The sequence below is a fragment of the Mustelus asterias genome, chromosome 9, assembly GCF_964213995.1.
Source record: "Mustelus asterias chromosome 9, sMusAst1.hap1.1, whole genome shotgun sequence".
Taxonomy (NCBI): Eukaryota; Metazoa; Chordata; class Chondrichthyes; order Carcharhiniformes; family Triakidae; genus Mustelus; species Mustelus asterias.
This window is the reverse complement of record NC_135809.1, coordinates 98,831,216-98,852,554: the sequence shown is the minus strand read 5'-3', so window position 1 is coordinate 98,852,554 and position 21,339 is coordinate 98,831,216. Positions and strand designations below refer to the sequence as shown.

The window sequence follows — 21,339 nt, the reverse complement described above, 5'->3', positions numbered from 1 at the left end:
CTCTTCAGCAGCTGGAGTGCCCAAAGCAGACCTTTGCTGAGCGTGTCTTTCACGCCGAATCTGGACGGGCGGACACGATGGGGAAAAGTGGAAAATGCAGGTAAAGTTAGGCGGGCAGCCCATTAATTCAATTTAAATGCATGCAAATGCATTTAAATCGCCGTTGTGCCCGTTTAGGGCACGGTTCTGATCGCGGCCGTTTTCGGGCCTTGGTAAAGTGGACATCTGTGCGTACGTGGGCCCGGATCGCACTAATCGTCTCATGCCCGACTTTACCAAGGCGGGACACAATGGTAAAATCGGGCCCTATATTTGCTATCCCTATTACCTGCTGAACCTGCCTGCCAGCTTTTTGTGACTTGGGCACAAGGACCCCCAAATCCTTTTGCGTTGCAGCTTTCTGCAGTCTTTGTCCATTTAAATAATATTCAGTTCCTTTATTCTTCCTACCAAAGTGCATACGTTCACACTTTCCTACATTATATTCCATCTGCCAAGTTTTTGTCCATTCACTTAACCTGTCTATATCCCTCTATAGCCTTTTTGGGCGGAATTTTACGAGAACGATTCCGAGGGCGGAATTTTACCGGTACATCCGCCCGGGTTTATATGATCCCGCCTGAGGCCAATGGAGAATGCCATTCTCCGAGCCTTGCCCAACCCCAGAATCAGGGTGAGCATGCCGGTAAAATTCCAGCCTAAATGTCCAGCTAGCATGAAAATGGGAGAGTTGCAGATCCATTTTTTGGGCAAGTTCTTATACCCAATCTTGTGCACATAATGCATGGAAAAATGGGCCAGACCATTTCAAGTTGCTGTAGGCTGTGGGCTGGGCCTAATTTGCCAGTCAGCCTGCAGTGGGAGCTATTGCATGTGCAAACCTCTGATTCTGCACATGCACAATAGCACCAACAGAGGTCTGACAGACAGAGAGAGAGAGAGAGAGCTGCCAGGCCCCTGCTGCTGCATCAATGGGCAGAGTGAACAGCTAAAATTCTGAGCATTATGTCATCCTCACCACTTGCCTTCTATTTTGTGTCATCCACAAATTTGGCAATAGTGCATTCACTTCCCTCATCCAAGTCATTAATGTATATTGTAAATGATTATTGCCCCCGCACTGATCCCTGTGGCACTCCACTAGTTACAGGTTGCCATCATGAAAATCTTATCCCTACTTCTTTCTTCTATTTGTTAGCCAATCTTCTATCCATGCTAATATACCATCAGAAATACCATGGGCTCTTATCTTATTAAGTAACCTTTTGTGTGGTATCTTATCGAATGTTTTTTGGAAATCCAAATATATTACATCTACTGGTTCCCCTTTATCTATCCTGGTCATCACCACCTCAAAAAATTCTAATAAATTTGTCAGGAATGATTTCCCCTTCATGAAGCCATGCTGACTCTGTTCGATTATATTATGTATTTCTAAATACTCTGCTATAACACCCTTAATAATGGACTCTAACATTTTCCCAATGGTAGACTTAAAGCTAAGTGGTCCCACCCTTTTTCAATAAAGGTGTGACATTGGCAGTTTTCCTCTAGCACTTTTCCAAAATTTAATGATTCCTGGAAGAATATTACCAGTGTATCAACTATCTTGTAGCTACTTCCTTTAAGCCAAGGTACAATCCATCAGGTCCAGAGGACATATCGACCTTTGGCCCCATTAATTTCCCGAGTCCCTTTTCTCCAGTGATGGTGATTGTATTTATTTCCTTCTTCCATGGATTATTTGGTACTTATGTAATGTTATTCTGTCTTCTGCTATGAAGACTAACACAAGGTATTTATTTAACTTGCCTGCCATTTCCTGGTTCCCCATTAATATTTCCACGGTCGCATTCTCTAAGTGGCCTATGTTCACTTTGGCCTCTCTCTTCCTTTATGTATAATTAAAGAAGATCTTTCTGTCAGTTTTATATTACATGCTAGTTTACCCTCATAGTTTATCTCCTCCCTCTTTTAGATTTTTGGTTATCTTTTGTTGGTTTTTAAAACTTTCCCAATCCTCTAGCTTACCACCAACCTTTGCCTTATTGTATGCTTATTCTTTTAGTGTAATACAATCCTTAACTTCCTTGGTTAATCAACACCTTCCCAAAATCCTTCTTCCTCACTGGGATATATCTGTGATTGAGTTATGAACTATTTTCATAAAATGTCTGCCATTGTTGATCAACTGTCTATATATAGTCAAATTGGAATAAACTAGTTTTAAGTTGGGTACTTTTGAACTCCATGTGTTGTGCACTGTCTCTTTGTCGTGCAAAGATATCACACACCGGTCACGCCTTCATACTGTGTGACAGATTAGCTGACAACAGAATATTGTTAAAACTTTAAGAAAATGTACACCGACCCTTTATATTCAGGCATTAATACCTTTGCTGTTACCAGTTAGTTTAAACAGCTTATTCTAGTCGTGTCCAAAGAAAAACTGCAATGCACATTTAAATAAATGATACATTTTTATCCGTTCATTTTGAGTTTTGTTGACATGGAGGTTTTTGCTTTTTTAAAATTTGTGTAAGAGCTTTTATATCTAAAACACTCCAGCATAAATATGCAAATACAGCCATTGTATTATTGAAAAGGTTGAGTGTCTTATTTGCAGTGAAGGAAGAACATTTGCGCTGCCGCTAGCCATGGAACAAGTGTATGAGCTGTACTAAACATGGAAAAAAATATAGAACAAGTCCAAAAACAGAGAATGCTGTCTATTAAATGAATTTATAATAAGTATCCTGTCATGCCTTTCATGTCTGCCAAAACCTAATGAAACTATTGAGGTCAGATTCGTTGTTATTGAAGAATATTTGATGTATAAAAATATAATAGTGTTGAAATATAATTTTCTATTAAAATATTTATACGTAATATGATTCTTCATATTGCTTGTCATTAAGTAATATATTACTCAATTTATTTCCCTTAACAGCTAGACCAGATCCAAAAACATTCTTGGTATATGTAAGTACAACTATTAGTTTGAATATATTTATTAGCATTTTATTTGCTCCTATCTCTGTTTTCCCCTTCTGGCAAATTCAACCTGCCTGTCTTTTGCAATCTCTCACAATTCATGTGTGACATTGCTGGCATATGGAAGTCGAATGGAATAAAATAGCTTGGCAGACTTTGAACTTAAAACATGGGTTTCCATTCTTTGTGGTTTTAATTTATTCGTGAATATTTTTGATGCATAACAATTTTATCTAAAAATAATTAAACTAATAAAACACAGCTTTCCTTGTGGTTTAGTAAATGAAAATCAAAGCCCAATTTAGAACTGAGACATGATGGACTAGCAGTCTATATATTGCTAGTTTGTGCTTCATTGGCCAATCTCTATGAGGGTAGCATTATAAGTGCTCGAACTGATCTCAGTCCAGAGGAAAGCTCTGTTAGATCTTTTGCCTTCAATAATTCCTGTTGGGTAAGCGAGGACTGGACTGGGCTTGAATGTGATGCCTGTTACAGTTTAATGGTTTGCTGACATTTATTGCCTAGGCTCATGCAAAATGGCACCTGGACCCAAGCACAAGTTAGATTCCTTCAGGAGGAGAGGAAACAAAGCAAACAAAATATTTTTATCAAAATGCATTATATTGTTGTGGCTTTCTTCCCAGGGAGGTGACTTTTCTGTATTCTCTTTCTCAAAGGCCCCAAGACATTATTTCACTCATCTTTAGTTTTCTCTTCCCATATAATAGGCTTCTCTGTGGTTGAGACGGACTCCAAGCAGCCTACCTGCTTGTGCTATTACCAATACCTGTGCCTTTGTAACTACTGTTAAGGCATTTCCAAAAGTGGTCTAGGACGATTTGAGCCAATTCCTCTCTCTTTACCTCCTCCACAAGACACAGTTGGAATTTCAGCACCTGGACATTCATTGCTGGGAATGGAATATTCAATTTGGGACAGCACACATCACATTTCAGCAATTCTAAATCATGAATATGAATGAACCAGCTTGTAAATTATTCTAGCACTGTTCTATGTAATAGACAATAAGAGATTTGTATCTACTTTTGGATAACCATTTGTTACCCCAGTGGAAACATCATCTCGCACTACCCCGTATAACAATAAAGACTAATTATTTACTGTCACCATTCCCCTTACTTTTGAATATCTGATGAATGGCTCACTGCATTTGGTTTGTTTCTTTATTGCAACATTTCAAGTTAAATATCAACCTGGATCACTCATTTTTAACTGTGAAGAACATTTTTTTCTTTCAAAATCAAACAAAAATACCAATTTATATAAATTAAAGTCTCTCGGCCACTTTCAGTCAGGAAAGGTAATGTTATTAAGAACCAGCCTATTGCCCCCGTGAGTCAGAACATTTTATCCACCTCTGTATTTAATTTTCCTGCGGACAGAAAGATTGCCTTCTCCCTTGTCTGCTGATGGCCTAATTGAAACTGGTTTCCCAATTTCTCGTGTGCAGTCCACAACACAATCAATTGGTAATGATTGTCCCTCTCATTCTGAGGTCACACTGGTGCTGTTTTGCGGGATTGAGCATTGGTTGGTAGATGGAAGCAAAAGAGTTTTATCTGGCAAGTAAGAATTTAATTATCAGGAGGGACTTTTACCATCTCAGTCAGCACATTGTTTAGCTTTGAAGAAATCAATGATGAAAAAAGCAACTTAAGTGAAGAAAATGATTCTCCTAATGCAGTTTATTTGATGGAGCTGGAATTTTGGGATTTTATGTTCTTACAGCGGGGGCAAGAATGAACCCGAACCAGAGCAGCCTGTCCCAAGAAAGGTGCAGATCCGTTCACTTCCATCACTGGAGGACATCGACCCAGACGTCCTGGACAGCATGCATTCATTAGGTTGTTTTAGAGATAAGAACAAACTCATGCAAGATTTGGTATCAGAAGAGTAAGTTTTATTCCCCTTTTGTTCATGATATTCACGTATTGTGCTTATATTCCATTTGTAGTATTTATACTCATTGTCGATCATTAATTGTGTGATTCTTCCAAATGTTTGTTTATTTAGTCCACCAGAACTGTATCAGTTAGAGACTTGTACTGGCAGCTTTAGAATGGGAGGAAAAGGTTTAGATGTGTAACTTGTCTGTTGTTATACACTGAAGGGAATCAAGGTAAAATAAAACCAAATCCAGTGCAAGCTGCTTCTTGGGAATGTGTTGGAGAGCTTCTAATTTCATTATCTGTAGGTCTTATGAGGAAAGGTTGAGAGATCTAGGGCTGTTCTCTCTGGAGCGGAGGAGGCTGAGGGGAGACATAATAGAGGTTTATAAAATGATGAAGGGGATAGATAGAGTGAACGTTCAAAGACTATTTCCTCGGGTGGATGGAGCTATTACAAGGGGGCATAACTATAGGGTTCATGGTGGGAGATATAGGAAGGATATCAGAGGTAGGTTCTTTACGCAGAGAGTGGTTGGGGTGTGGAATGGACTGCCTGCAGTGATAATGGAGTCAGACACTTTAGGAACATTTAAGCGGTTATTGGATAGGCACATGGAGCACACCAGGATGATAGGGAGTGGGATAGCTTGAACTTGGTTTCAGATAAAGCTCAGCACAACATCGTGGGCCGAAGGGCCTGTTCTGTGCTGTACTGTTCTATGTTCTATGAACCAATAGTGCTAAATTAAGGGGATATTAATTTAATTTGATTTATTATTGTCACCTGTATTAGTATACAGTGAAAAGTATTGTTTCTTGTGTGCTATACAGACAAAGCATACCATACATAGAGAAGGAAAGGAGAGAGTGCTCTGAGAGAGGGGCCCTTGATTATGCTGGCTGCTTTTCCAAGGCAGCGGGAGGTGCAGGCAGTATCAATGGGTGGGAGGCTTGTTTGAGTGATGGGACTGGGCTTCGTTCATGACCCTTTGTACTTTCTTGCAGTCTTGGACAGAGCAGGAGCGGTACCAAGCTGTGATATAGCCAGAAAGAATACTTTCTTTGGTGCATCTGTAAAAGTTGGTGAGAGTTGTAGCAGACATGCCAAATTTCCTTAGTCGTTTGAGGAAGTAGATGCATTAGTGGGCTTTCTTAACTATAGTGTCGGCATGGAGGGACCAGGACAGGTTGTTGCTGACTTGGACACCTATTGAAGGCGAATTGACACAAGAACACTTAGAAGAAAATTTCTAGAATGATCTCAGTCTAATAAATGAACAGCTGGCTATTTTTGTTGCAATGTACTGGTGGCACAGATCACCATAGGGTCAATGCACTATGCCTTTGAGTATGGATAGGTGAATTTCTAGCCTGAGGTTTCAATTGCTCTCTTCGGCTTCCTGCCTCCCACCATCCCATCTATTTCCGCTTACGTATACCGCCATAAAGCTACTTTTATTACTTCAGATCAGGAGGGATTTGGAGTGTAGAGTCTGCAATTTGCAGAATGAAAAAGAACTAGACTTGTACAAGCACCAGTTTTACCCATGTATCAGATTTTAGGAAAGAAGAAGGTGTTCGATTTCAGCCGTGTCTTTATATTGAGCAGTCAGTAATGAAATGACTTCCCACAGTGAACATCCAGCCTCCAATAAACGCAAAACCACTCACAGATCTGTTTCTAAATCCCAGATCTGTGTAACCCGGGGGAAACTTAATAGAAGGATGATTTCACCTGATGCAGCAAAGAAATCCAAATATAAGGTTAAAATTAAAAATCATTGACCTGTGTTGTTAGTGCTATTTAATATACCTATAAATATATCAGGCTTGAAATATTCAATTTTCCAACTCTTTCGGCACTGTGTCCCATTCCTTTTGAACAGAGAAGTGCATGTTTATAAAGTGAAAGCATTCTGCTGTTTTGGGGAAACAGACTGCCCAAGTATAAAAATATGCTTCTAATTTTAAAACCTCTGCATATTTAATGTAGACTGTTATTCCAAATTAATTCAATATAATCTAGGTCCATTGTGGAGACTGAAGAACCCGACAAGCGCTGCTCAAAGCATCCCACATTTATCACCTCAAGCATGGAACAAATAGCAACCAGAAAAGTGACCTGCAGTGTTCTCTGTTGTACCTGTTTAAAATTCCACTGTGTGTGTGACTGCATTTTAAATCATTTCTATTTGAAATCATTTTCATGACTCAACTTGAAAATGTTACCTTGATGCTAAATATGGCAATTTGGGGAAAGAATAATAAATTGATTTTAGCAGGAGGTGCACAGATCACCAAGTGTGGTCATCTGCTCTCATCTTGGTCATTCGCGAAGTGTTTGTGTGTGTGTGTGTGGACTTCCAGACAGCTCTCTCAGAGCATAATTAAATTGCTACGGTTCAATTGAATGAAGAGAATTGGAGAAAATCAGGATGTTTCACGCATAGTAGCAGAAAATACTCAGCAGGCCAGCCAGCGCACATGGAGAGAGAAACAAGAGCTAATGTTCCAGGCTGATAGTTTTCACCAGGATGGAAAGAATTTAAAGATCTATAAGCAAATACAGAGCCAGAGGAATGTAGGAGGTGGGCAGAGGAGGAGGAGGATGGAGGAAAGAACAAAAGATGGGAGCTCTGTGTTCAGGTGGAGGGAAGCAGCAATTAAACAACAAAAGAGATGACATTACAAGCAAAGGGTGTAAAGGTAAAGGAAGAGTGGAACAAAGACTATTTAGAAATAAAAAGTTGGTGCAGAGTAGCTGTAAACAGCAGAGACATTACTAGCAGGTGGTCTTTGAAAAAGGGGCACATTGGGTTATGATCTGAAATTGTTGAACTCAGTGTTGAGGCTGGAAGGCTTTAAGGTATCTTATAAAAGATGAGGTGCTGTTCTCCAAACTTGGATTGAACTTCTTTGGAAATGTATCACCAAAAAACCTCCACCCTTGTTCCTGGCTGGGATTCCCTAGTGCCGCTGAATGTGAATAGTTTTGGCTGGAATGCCAAATTCTCCATTCTGACTTGCAGCGGGGTGAGCACGGATGAGATCGGAGAATACCGCCCGGGCAAGTGGTCCTGCTGCAACAGGCTGTGTACAACCTATCGGGTGAATCTTAACCTTCTCATGCACTGGTTTGCTGAGGCCTTCTACAAGCAGCTCTGCAGTTAAAATGCAGGTTAGGAGGCTTTTTGATGGGAATTGGACAATTTGTTGATTTTCATAATTTTAACTGCACAGCTATCCCATTCCCACTGGGCAGGTTGCGTTAAAATTGGAACTTATGCTCAGTGGATGTAATTTAGCATCTGCAGCAATTTATGGTGTCTTAAAGCAGCATCATTATTAATGCAGACGTGTTAGGAATACACAAACTAGAGCTGCATGCTGAAATATTGTATTATAATATTGGTAGAATTGTATGCAGATGGTAAGCGGGTCAAACGTGTGTGCAGAGATGCTATGATATCAAATGACTGACACCCACTGATTTGAATTTTTCTTGATTTGCAGAGAAAATCAAGAAAAAATGATCTATTTTCTTCTTCTTGATCGGAAAGAGCGGTATCCAAGCCACGAAGATGAAGACTTGCCCCCTCAAAGTGATATAGGTGAGCACAAAGAATATTCTGTGAGTTTTACAAATATAATCAGAAGAAGAGTTGTATTCAAACCATTGATATTTCCCCTTTCTACAAGACCGTGCAGTGATCCCAGCCTTTGAGTCCCAAAGTATCCAAACAATTCACTGCCAAAGTATAGCGCTTGACATGCTCCTACTTCATTGGCTGAATGAAGAGTTGCGTGGATCCATACAGATCATTGAAGCTCCCAGGTTCAATCTTGTGTGTGTGTGCGCGTGTGATTGGCTTTAGGGCGTGATGCCCTTTCAGTTGAAAAGCTTGCCACCACTCACTGCATAGGTTCATGTATGAAGCGTTACTTTCTTCAACAGGCTCAGAGGGCTTCTCATGCCCGGAGTCGGTGCTTTCCAAAAAAAGGGTGAGGATATTAAAAATATATCCCAAACCAGCTTATTTCCAAATTCTCCACACAGAAACTATAATCAATCCATTGGTGTATTCCTCCTGGAAACATCAACGTTTTCCAGGAATCAGATTGGTTCCATGTTAAATGTCTTTCTTTTGAAGCTTCTTTGGGTTTTTGTTATAAACGCACACGTACAAATTTGTTGTCACATGTAAGCTGCATTAATAGAGAGCGCTCATCACCTTCATAGTTACGGCAACATCTGGACTAGTGATGGAAAAAAAAACGCATCAGTACTAATTGCTGCTCAAAATATTGGTCACTTTGAACAACTTTGATGTTTTGAATGTTTTAGGAAGGAAGTCTAACATGCATAGAATCATTCTAACTACAAATTTTAATATGCAATTTTTAATTGATTTGGATCTTGAAAGATCCACCTAGAAAAAGAGTAGACTCACCAATGTTAAACCGACATGGCAAACGGCGACCCGAAAGGAAATCGATGGAGGTACTGAGTGTTACTGATGGCGGCTCCCCAGTTCCAGCTCGACGGGCAATTGAAATGGCACAGCACGGCCAGAGGTACAGCGTTGCATTGTGGTATCACACCATGAAATGCTTTTTCACAAACTAATAGAGGGAATGAATTTAGGCTTTCTTTATGTTTCCATCATTAATGACGTGGTGATTATTTCTGTTGACTCCACCAAGAATGAAGAGCTTTTGTGATGAATTACAGAGCACCGACCTGGTGCTGCCCTTGCATCTATGGTCTTGTACATCGAGACACTGTATGTGAGCGGGTGACAAACCCAAACGCTGATTTTTGCAGCGCAGGGAGTTCTGGGCTTCAGCATGCCTGAGTATGAGCATTACATGGCAAAGAATCAGGGGTGTTAAGGGAGAAAGTACAATTTTGAAGCACAGTAGAGTTGGATGTTCACGCTGTACTTTCAAATCCTAATCTTTTTATTTGCCAAATATACATATTTTAGTCTGCCTGCAATCTTAAATCTTAACTTAGTGTTAACCTTATTTTAGAAATAGAGAAATAGTGGGGCGCAGCTGCCAACAATGGAAACATGTCTCATTAATCTGAATGGACTAAGGACGTTTACTGATATGCTCAAAATATTTGTTTCTGTAGCTCTCAGTTTTTTTTTAAAAAAGCTTTCTTTTTTGAACTATATATATATATATCAAGTTTTAAAATAGCCCCTGTTTAAATTCTTTACCAATGTAATTATGTTTTTTTTGTTTTGTTTTACTGTCCCTACTGTAGTAAAAGTATGTTCAGTAAAAGCTTGGATATCACAGATGCCAATCCCAGAATCAACAAAGAAGAAAGGTAGTAAAAGTGTTTCACATGATTTCTCCCTCACTGTGGGTAGCTGAATTAGATGCCCTTAAGTGCACATGGTTGTTGGAATAGCTAAGATATCTTCTCTTCTTCCCCTCCCCCCACTCCTTAGAGGTTTCCGTCCCATATCTGAATGGCAAAGAGTTTCTTCTGTTGCACACCATGTCCACAGTCTTGATTAAACTCTGGCTTGGGTAGCTTTCACCCTCCCCACCTTTTTTCTTCCCCAACTCAGTTTATTTTTATTTGTTGAAAGCCTGAACATTTCTAGTGCACCTAGTTGGAAAGTAATTGCCAATTGTTTTAATGCTCTGATCTATGCTGTTTTCCTCCCCTAAAGCCTATGCATGGCATTCTGGTGATTTATTTAAAGGTGTTCCCTTGGATTACATGACAGGCGTTAAAAGCTTGGTATATCTGCATGTAAAAGTTTCCTAATGTTCTTTCTTCCACCTCATGGGATGGTGCTGGTTCTAATTAATCTTTATTTTACACTGATTAAATTATTCAGAAGCAACATTGAGCAAATCCGTCTGTTAATTTTACAATAGAGTGGAGTTTTTACGCAATGGTTGTCTATACTAAGAGGTGCTGTTTTGCAGTGTACTGAAATAGAATTGGTGCCTGACAGCTTTAATATGTACAATGGAGAAGTGAGACTTGATATATTTTAATCTTTTTTGCTAAGTGTGCTCGAACTTTATAGTTCTCTTACATTTTGCAACATGTCACTTATCTTAAATATTTGTAGCGTGTGGAACACATGATGGTACAAGAATAATGTGTAGCGAAAGTAATTTGAGCTAATGTGACAAGCTCTCCAGATGGTTCAGTTGGTAAGTGCATTGCTTGGTAAGCATGAGCAATACGGAACACAAAGGTCCAATATTTGATTCCCAATCTGTGTGCTCAGTTAGGTGGCCTGAGCTGTGGCATTGGTACAGGTTCTATAAATAGGCTTAATACCACTGACTAGGGAGGGGGAAGATCAGCTGGGGACTTGCCTGCTGATTGTTGTCCAGTGAATCTGCTGGAAAGATCTCTATCTATGGACATCAAGGAAAGACCTGATGAGATTGAGTGTTGAGACACCCATCACCCTTTCCCTTGCACACCGACACACAAAGCATTGGTTGCCTAGGGCAATTGGGCTAGGCTCTGGAGGGCCTGGGGACCTGTACTCTATGATAAACAGCTGCTTCAGGACACAAGGGGAGCATGTTGGAGGGAATTCTAATTTTTAAATGCCTTGTTCTGTCTCTCAAAAGCAGTACAATATTGTGATGAATGGGAGCCTAAAGGTGACATAGGATCAAGTGCATCTTATGTGAGAGGGTAATGAATTCTGAACATTGCCTCTTTATAAAGTAAACCTTTAAAATACTGAGTTGATCCTGGTGTACTTTTTCTGTGCAGATCCAGGTCAATAAGTGGAGCATCTTCTGGCCTCTCCACTAGCCCTCTAAGCAGTCCAAGGGTAAGTGACACTGACCAAACCCCACCTCATTATACTTCCAATTTCATTTCATTAAGTAATGCTTTTTGCGTCTTGACTTTTGCCTCTACAAGTAACAACTGCAAGGATTGGTTGAACCCCTTAACTATGAGTTACAATTGTTGCCACTTTGGCTATGTGTTTACCTTTTAGCTCATCAAACACATTAATTACAATGTGCTGCTTCTCTTCCTATTAATTTGCTGGCATAAATCTTATGATTTTTGAATGCCTATGTATTTGATAGTATTTTATGCTCACTTTTTTTTATGATATGTTGCTTACCGCCTAACAGCGCATATTTTTGTTTTCTGCACTCCCATCTTCCTGATTTGTGTCTGTCTTCCATGCTTTCTTGTCTGTTTATTCTCCTTTGAACTCTCCTTGCATGACATTGTCTGTCGCGTAGCCTATCAGAAAGTTTTTTGTTCCTCCCCAGAGTTCTGAGCTTACCCCCTTTCCCAAAACACATGCTTCCATAGTTTCTCATTGTAATAGAAATGCAACAAAGCCTGGTGTTGTGCTTCAACCAAAGATAGCGTTTCAATCCAATCCAAAGACACAGACTCTTCCTGCTAAAAGTAAGCTTGCAGATAAACCTTTGCAGAGCGCTAAATCTAACCCTCTGCCTGTTGTAACATCGGAAGCGCCCTCCCCACAGAAAACGCCTGTTCAAAATGTTCAGAGTCAGCAACCTGCAGTCACCGCACCAACCCAATTGCTTGTTCCGTCGGTCCAGATTACCCCCCTTTCGCTTGTTAGATTGATCCCTGGTACTGATCCGAGCACCAAATCTATCCCCATAATACAGGTGACCCCTCACCCTTCCCCACGTGGAAGTCCCCTCCCCACCCCAAAGGGTACACCAGTCCACACTCCCAAGGAAAGTCCGGCGAGCACTCCGACTCCAACACCGCCATCCAGCCCCAGCATCGGAGGGATGCCTTGGAGGACGCGGCTGAATTCAATCAAAAACAGTTTCCTTGGTTCACCTCGGTTCCATCGCAGGAAATTACAGGGTAAGCTCTTTTATATTAGTTCAATGACATGTCCTCATAATATTCTCTAGTGTGGCAGAAATAACTGGGATTGCTTTGAGCTGGCCTGCTGTGAGAAGGCTTGGGTTTTGAATCAGTGCTGGGGGTGAATATTCGGTTCCTATCAAGTTTCAGTACTTTAAAGATTTATGGATGCTGTAAAGCTTGTTATTGAAGGAAGTATGTTCAATTCTTCCCTTATGTCTGTGCCCATGCTAGTTATCTAAATCATCAAGATGACAAACTTAAATTTCATCATTCGATTGTCAGGATTCAAATTTATATGGCACTCTCACACTCTCTGCGGGTGACCACTGCATAGGGTTTTTTAATTTAAAAAATGCATGTGGGCGAACCTTTGGTGTCATAGTTCAAATGGAGTTTTGCAGGCATGGTGGGACATTGTGCTGGCAGAATAGACCCATGTAAAAAACACAGAACATGTTTGCCTCTTGCCATGTGCAGTTTGAAATGTCATCAGCCTGAAATCAATGGTGAATATTGATTAAATAATCAGCTGTGACAGTTTCGTGTCATAGTCAACTCAGTTCAACACCTCGCTTTTGCAGTGCAGCTTTAAGTGTAACTTAAATCAAAAGGCTTTAAATAATGTTGGATACCAGAGAATCATAGAATCCCAACATTACAGAAGGAGGCCATTCAGCCCATTGAGTCTGCACTGACCACAATGCCACCCAGGCCCTATTCCCGTAACCCCACATATTTCCTTTGTTAATCCCGACACTAGGGTCAATTTATCATTGGCCAACCAACCTAACCCGCACATCTTTGGACTGTGGGAGGAAACTGGAGCACCCGGAGGAAACTCATGGGCCCGGATTTTTTTGTGGGCCTTGGGAAAACCTGATCTGCACACTTTCATACTTCCGAAAACGTACATCTGACCATTTGTGTGTGACTTTGCCTGGGATTTTTGTCTTTTCACACAGGGAATCACAAAATATTTTGTAAGTCACAATGAATTGCATCAAGGGTGTATGCAGTTCCTCCGACACAACAGCCTAGCTCCCCACGTCATTGAAAGGGCTGTTAAACCTCATTCCCCTCAACCCTTCACCCACCTTCCCATGCTACTCTAGGCCACTATCGTACTCCCCATGCATCTTCTATAGTTACTTACATATGCAGTATGCATTGTCCTCCAGAGCTGTGCAACAGTAATGGGAATTATTTTAAACCATTGGAAAAATATTAAACATCTAACAATCTGATAAAATGCTGAATTAAAACTCACTATCATTGGTACTGTAAAGGAAATAAACTATTCCAGTGCAAAAAAATTATAATTCTTTAAGGGCTATTAGGTTTTTAAGTGAAAAGAGATCACATCAAAGGCATGTTATATTATGGCTTCTTAAAGATTTAATCATTCTTGGAACAGTAGACCTCCTGCTGAGCTGAAGCCATTAAGAACTTTTGAAACTCAGCCAAACATTCATAATGGCTACAGCTGTCATAACAAAAGCTTTCAGCTACATTGCCTGAAATTGACAGAACAGTATGGTCTCCCATTTCTGTTTCAAAGCAGACTGCTTGTCAATCAATGGAGGGGAGTAGGTGCAGTGATTTGCTTCTACTTTAACAAGAAGGTTTTTATTTAAACAGCCAGAACTGTCAGTTAATTTAAATTATAGCACACTATTTTCACTACTCCTAAGTTCACAATTTTAATCCTACCCACCTAACCAAAATCATTACACCTTTCCCACCATGCTCAAAGGTTGGGATTTGTCATAAAGGTGCAGAGGCCTAAAGAGGTTTTACTTTCTTTGGGCCAGAAGGAGAATGGATGCTCTTCTTAACCCCACCTTTGGAGAAAAGGTTCGTTCTCCAAAGCCCGGTATCCTTCCCATCCACTTGCTGTCCATTCCATTCCCAGTGTGAAGTGGGCTAACAGCAAACTTGGGCATTAACATAGCCTCCGCCTGATTGTTGAAGCAGCAGATGAATGTTCTCGCCTCCCCATCCGCCCACTTCCAGCACCCCTTCACCGAAAAGTCAGAGTTCAAATCAGGCTCCTGGTCAATCATAAGAGAGTCATTTTATTTTAAGACATATAAACTCATTGCACTTTGTTCCAAACTATTGAGATAAATATTAACCTCAGAGAATTTTTTAAAATACAACATTGGGGACACATATTTTCCAACAATTTAATTTGAGTGATGTTGCAACAATCTGTTTTAGTTTCTCAAGGGGTGGAAACCTTGAGCTGGATTGAATGGACAGAGATCTTGCCTGTCAGCTGGAGAGCCAGCAGAAACCTCATGTGGCCTCTTTTAGGGAAAAAGACTAAATTCAGCGTTCCGCAAGCTGATGCTCACCTCCATAAGTAGATAAAAATCCACTAATTTAAAGACTACTGAGTCATTTAACTCGACAGTGGTGGGTCTTCCCCAGGGTCAGGGACCCCAGGGGGAGGGGAAGTCCCACCCACCGTAAACTAAGACCAAAGAGAGGTGGACAGCTCGATTGAACAGCAGCACCACTGGGAGGCAGTGACTACTGCTGGTAGTACACCCACTCACAGTTTATGACCGTCCCTAGATCCCACACCACAGATGAGTGATGATGGGGGAGGATGGAAGGGGGTCTACAGCAAGGATGGAGGGGGTGGCTCTCAGTGGGCCCCTACTTCCTGATGCCTAGTCCTTCGATCAGGCACTGAGTGCCTTTAAAGGAACCCCTCCTGGGAACCTGCATAGGTTTGCTTGTGGTGCTCCCCACATGGAGAGCCCACCCTTGGCTAGTAACAATGGCGGAAGGTTGAGACCCATAAGTGGCTGTCAATTGACCACTTAAGGGCCTCAATTGGCAGCGAGGTTGGAAGGCTGTCCACCTTGGCTGTCCTTGCCATGGACTTAATCATGATGGAGGTGGGAAGATGGTGGGCTTCCCAGCCATCACCCTCCTGCCTGATTAAGTGGCCCTTTGCCCACCACCAGATTCACCACATGGAGGGCCATAAATTCTGACCCTTGATTTTGTTTCAGTCTCTGTGTGTGGTATTTGACTGTGTTCCAACTTACACTTGTAGAAGTTTGATTTATTGTTCTTCATTAATTTTATCAATGTATAATGGCCTTCCCTCAGGGGGCCCTATTACAAAATTAGTGTTTTACTAAGTTTGCTTTTCTTCTTTGAGACCCACCAGAGAAAGCTTTCCATTGTGATCCTTTAATGGCTGCTGCTGTGTAAATGCAACCACAAGTTCAATCTACATCAGATGCTTTCATGCCTACGTAGCTACTCACACTCCCTTGACTCCCGCAATGCAGTATTTTTGTATTGCTCAAATGAATTGCAAATGGGATGACTCATTTTTACGTATAACCTCTAATTGTGATACAACCATGATTTTACTCTTATTGCTTTCCAAGCAAAATATATTGGTATCAGCAATGGTTGCAGGAAAAACAGTTTTAATATTGTGGTGCAGAAATGTTACAATATTCTCAAAAGCTAAAAAGTCCATCACTTACAGTAGAACATTACAGAAATATAAACTCAACTGTTAAACTCTGCAGGTGACATTTCCAGAAAAAAGATCTCTATTGTAACATACCCTAACACACTGTCATTGACTAACAATGGGGCTGCAAAAGGGCACTGATTGAAATATTTCGGCCGTGACTACTTGTGTTCATGCTTACACTCCTAGTGTTACCATGGGGGAATTAAATGACCGAACCTTTATCATTCCCACAATTTAATTGCTTAGTTTGCTGCCAAAACGAAATCTCAAAAAATTTAATTTGCTTATTAACAAAAGTCCCTTGAATATGCATGCAGGAACCATTTGGGCCGAATAGCCTAATTCTCTGCTGTACATTCTATGTAGTAGCTTTTAAAGTGTCTAATGGGCTGGCCCAATGTTATAGTACTTCACATTCCATAGGCAGAAAAGAACAAAAATGCATGAAATCTTTTCTGCCATTTCATTATTTACCAGCTTCCAGTGGTAGATACATTTCTTGTTCAGCACAGATCCAAAGAATGTTAGGAGAAGAAACTAAATTGTTTCCTTCTAAACATATAAGGGTCCATTTTCCTGAATTATCTCATAGAGTCATAGAAGTTTACAGTATGGAAACAGGCCCTTCAGCCCAACTTGTTCATGCTGCCCTTTTTCTAAACCACTGTTAGTCCCAATTGCCCACGTTTGGCCCATATCCCTCTATACCCATCTTTCAGCTCCCTTGGATAACTCCAGTGGGCAAAGGTGAAAAAACTCTATGCCATTTCTGCCCAGAATGATGCCAGGAGTCCAATATGGAATCATATGCAAATGACAGGAATCTGTCAGCCTATGCCTTATACGCCATTGTGACACTGGATGTGAGAAATGCAATTGGACACACCATTCAATATTGTTGCAGTATAGCTGAAAGAAAACTTCTTTGGTGAGGCTATGCACATTCAACCTCCTCAGTTCCGTGGCAATGAGTGCCCTTACAGAAATCCAGACAGGAATATTAAAATGACCCTGACATCAATAAATCAGCCAGAATTAACTGTGCAATGATGGGCCAAGCAAAGTTTTACGCTGTCTTAAGGTTGCGCCAGTGCAAGATCTGGGAGTAAAATCAGCATTTTAAGATCGATTTATTTCAGTTTATCATAGAATCCCGAAAGTGCAGAAAGAGACCACCGAGTCCACACCAACTGTCTGAAAGAGCATCTTACCCAGGCCCATCTCCTGCCCTATCCCCGTAACCCCGCGCATTCACCATGGCCAATCCACTGTAGCGGGATCTTTCTTTTTACTCCACTTGCGGGCCGGTATTTGGGGGTCTGCCGATAGCTGTGAGTGTCTCTCTCCTACAAATTTCAAAGGATCGGGGAATGCCGCACTGGGGCAACTCCGCAGGAGAGAGCGCTGAACCAGGCTCACCGTTTATACCTGACCGGTAACCTGATACTTATATCACACAGCTATCCCAAAACCGCCACCAAGGCCCGAGTGATTCTCTCCCTTGTCGGTGGGACAATAGCCACCCTGTACCCACACCACTCGAGTGGGTTCCCAAGAGAGAGAAACAGAGAGACTCTGATCCTTTATCTCCTGACCAGCAGTCTCCCTGGAGTGAGCGGATTTGAATCGCTCAGATCACCCTCGGTTCTGGACTCCGGATTTATGGTAAGGGATATTGAAACTGTGACCTCGCCAGAGTGCGCTGATGAGAGACCAAGAGGCAAGACGAACTCCAAAACGAGTTTCAAACTTACAGTGATTTATTTAACAATAGAATCAACCTCTCCAATGCCACACCACACATGAATAAAACTTATGCTTTATGCTATCACTATGGGAGAAATGCTAACGGACACAAGTAAAATCTTACTTTACACAGTTCAAACAAGATTACTGAACTTTAAAAATACAATACGCCATCCCTCCCCTTTCCCTCAACCTCTATCCTATCTTCGGGAACTTCACGAGGTTGGCTGGGATACTCACAATCCAAAAAGGGGTCCCTTTGTGGTGAGCTCGAACAGCTTAGTGCAGGGAGTTTGCAATTCTGGAAGAGGAGCTTGGCCTTGCTTGTCTGCTTTCTCAATCTTGACTTCTGCCCTTTCGAACAGCCACACTCTCCAGCTAACTTTTCCAAAACGGCTTTCAAGCACCACAACTTTTTTTTTAATACTTTTCCAATTCAATCAAATCAAATCCAATTCAGAGTCTCAACAAGTTGAGACATTTCAGATCCAGGCTGACAAGACAGGGCGAGTGACCAAACCACCCTGTCCTGGGCCCGATCCACACGAGCCAAGCTGATTGGAGAAGGGGGAGGTTCCTCCTCCAAGACTTGAGCTCATTTGCATCTTAGCCAAAAGGCCGAGATGCCGCTTTTAAAAATTGCTTCATATGAAACATATGAAGCTTCAGCGTAACCTAATGACCTCAACCAAGTGCGGCCGACCATGGGCTGCCGACCATACTACACTTGATCTCAGCCAAAAGGCCGAGAAGCACCACAACTCTGAAAACAACTCTGCAGTACCTGTGAGACCTGAAGCACTGAAACACAGAAGCACCTGTATCTTTTAAGTCTTGACTTTTCAAAAGGGTCCGATTGACTCCGCCCCCGTAGATGCTTTCAAAGACAATGGGCTTTCGATCACCCGCAGTCTTGGTTTAAATTGAGTCAAGTCCAAACACAAAAGGCTGAAACTGCCTTGATTGATATTTTAATGTCCTTTTGATGTCCCTCCGGAGCTTCCTGAACGGTATCCCATTAGTGGGATGGGTCTTTTTGTCTTCTGGGGATGGGCCGATTTCCATGGCCATTTGCCCCCCCCCGCCCCCCCCCCCCCGGTGATTTGTTTACTTATTCGTCTGCTGGTCTCCATCTGCCTTTGTTCTAATGATTAGGTCACAGGTGTGTCTGCCTTTCTACTTCCACTGGCCGCTTGCATATTCAAGGCTGGCTCACACCTTTCCTTATCCCAGTCCGAGGCCGGCTATGCTTGTCCTGCCGAGCCTTCTGGGAAGCTTTTCATCAGCAGCAGCCAGAGTTGGTCACTTTTAAACTGTCAAGATTTCTTCTGAGTCCTTTAACGTATGGAGGATTGCCCTGAAACTTACACACCTAACCTGCACATTTTTGGACTGGGGGATGAAACCGGAGCACCCGGAGGTAACCCAAGTAGACACAGGCAGATGTGCAAACTCCATATAGACAATTACCCGAGGTCGGATTCGAACCGGTGGGTTGTGAGGCAGCAATGCTAACCACTGTGCCACCATGTTGCCCTATTATTAACATAAAAAGACCACATGCAGTAACTTTCAGATTAACTTTTGATAAATATGTATCTATAAATTGAGAACTAAAGAGATCAACTCTGAGATTTTGTAGGAATGAGTTATTTGAGCATCACTTTATACAAGAATAATAGACTCTCAGATGGGCCAAATGACTTTAACTAGAGCTCTCCGTTTTACACTGTCACTTGGAATTCCCCTAGATATTGAGGTTCTCCAATTTGGGAGATTTCCTTTTGAGAAGCAATGAAAAACTAACCCTGGGAGGAGGTGGGAGTCTCACTAAACTGACATTTGAACGTCTCCAGTGATTCCTGAATAAAGTAAAGTAAAAAGTAAAGTAAAGTTTATTTATCAGTCACAAGTAAGGCTTACATTAACACTGCACTGAAGTTACTGTGAAATTCCCCTAGTTGCCACAGTCCAGCGCCTGTTCGGGTCAATGCACCTAACAGCATATCTTTCAGAATGTGGGAGGAAACCGGAGCACCCGGAGGAAACCCACGCAGAGATGGGGAGAACGTGCAAACTCCACACAGACAGTGACCCAAGCCGGGAATCGAACCCATGTCCCTGGCGCTGTGAAGCAGCAGTGCTAACCACTGTGCCACCATGCTGCCAAACAATAACAATAAGCCAAACAATGGGCCCTAATGGGCGCGAAAACGTGGTAAAGTCAGGTGTGAGGCCATTAACGCGATCCACGCCCGCGTCCACGCAGATGGCCACTTTACCGAAACCCAGGAAAGGCTGCGATCCGCTTCGCACCCGAAACAGGCACAACGGCAATTTAAATGTATTTCAATTGAATTAATAAACTGTCTGCCCAACTTTATCAGCATTTCCCCCTTTACCGCCGTGTTCGCTGATCCGGAATCGCGCCGAAATGAACCTGTTGAATAAAAATCTGAATCGGGCGCTCCAGCTGCTGAAGAGCGAGTTCAGCGCTTCCAATGGCTCTCTGACTCAGATCAGTGGTGGGGGGGGAGGAGGAAGGCGGGTCAGATCATTCTCTGGTTGGGGGGTGGGGGGAGGGGAGTGAGGCCAGATCGTTGTCTGGTTGCGGGGGGGAGGAGGAGGAGGCAAGTCAGATATATCTCTGGGGGGACGGGGAGGGCTGATCGTTTTCTGGTGGGGGCGGAGGGCCGCTCGTTGTCTGGCGGAGGGGGGGGTTGGGCGGGGAGGGCCGCTCGTTGTCTGGTGGTGGGGCGGGGGAGGGCTGATTGTTGCAGGAAGGTTTTTTGACTCAGTATGTAGGCAGGCCAACTAGAGGTGAGGCTATATTGGATCTGGTGCTGGGAAATGAGCCAGACCAGGTGCTAGACTTGGAAGTTGGTGTGCATTTTGGTGATAGTGACCACAATTCGGTTACGTTCACCTTAGTGATGGAAAGGGATAGGCATGAACCTCGGGCCAGTGGTTTTAGCTGGGGGAAGGGTAATTATGAGGCTATTAGGAGAGAATTAGGAAACATAGGTTGGACTAGGAGATTACAGGGACTGGGAACGTCCGACATGTGGAGTTTTTTCAAGGAGCAGCTACTGCGAGTCTGTGATAGGTATGTCCCTGTCAGGCAAGGAGGAATTGGTAGGGCTAGGGAACCGTGGTGCACCAAAAAGTTTCTTTGTTGGTTAAAAAGAAAAAGGAGGCTTATGTTCGGATGAGACGTGAGCACTCGGGTAGTGCACTAGAAAGCTTTAGATTGGCTAAGAGGGAGTTGAAGAGCGAGCTTAGAAGGGCTAAAAGGGGACATGAGA

At 42.2% G+C, this 21,339-nt stretch overlaps 1 protein-coding gene across 1 annotated transcript in view; it reads left to right on the top strand.

The window, feature by feature from the left end:
* Positions 1-21,339, top strand: part of LOC144498863 (serine/threonine-protein kinase BRSK2-like) — a 638,052-nt gene that overhangs the window by 506,815 nt on the left and 109,898 nt on the right. Inside the window, 6 exon segments of the mRNA XM_078220644.1 lie at positions 2,951-2,982; positions 4,747-4,911; positions 8,421-8,518; positions 9,332-9,482; positions 11,677-11,737; positions 12,567-12,774. Coding sequence (XP_078076770.1) covers positions 2,951-2,982; positions 4,747-4,911; positions 8,421-8,518; positions 9,332-9,482; positions 11,677-11,737; positions 12,567-12,774 — 715 coding nt within the window.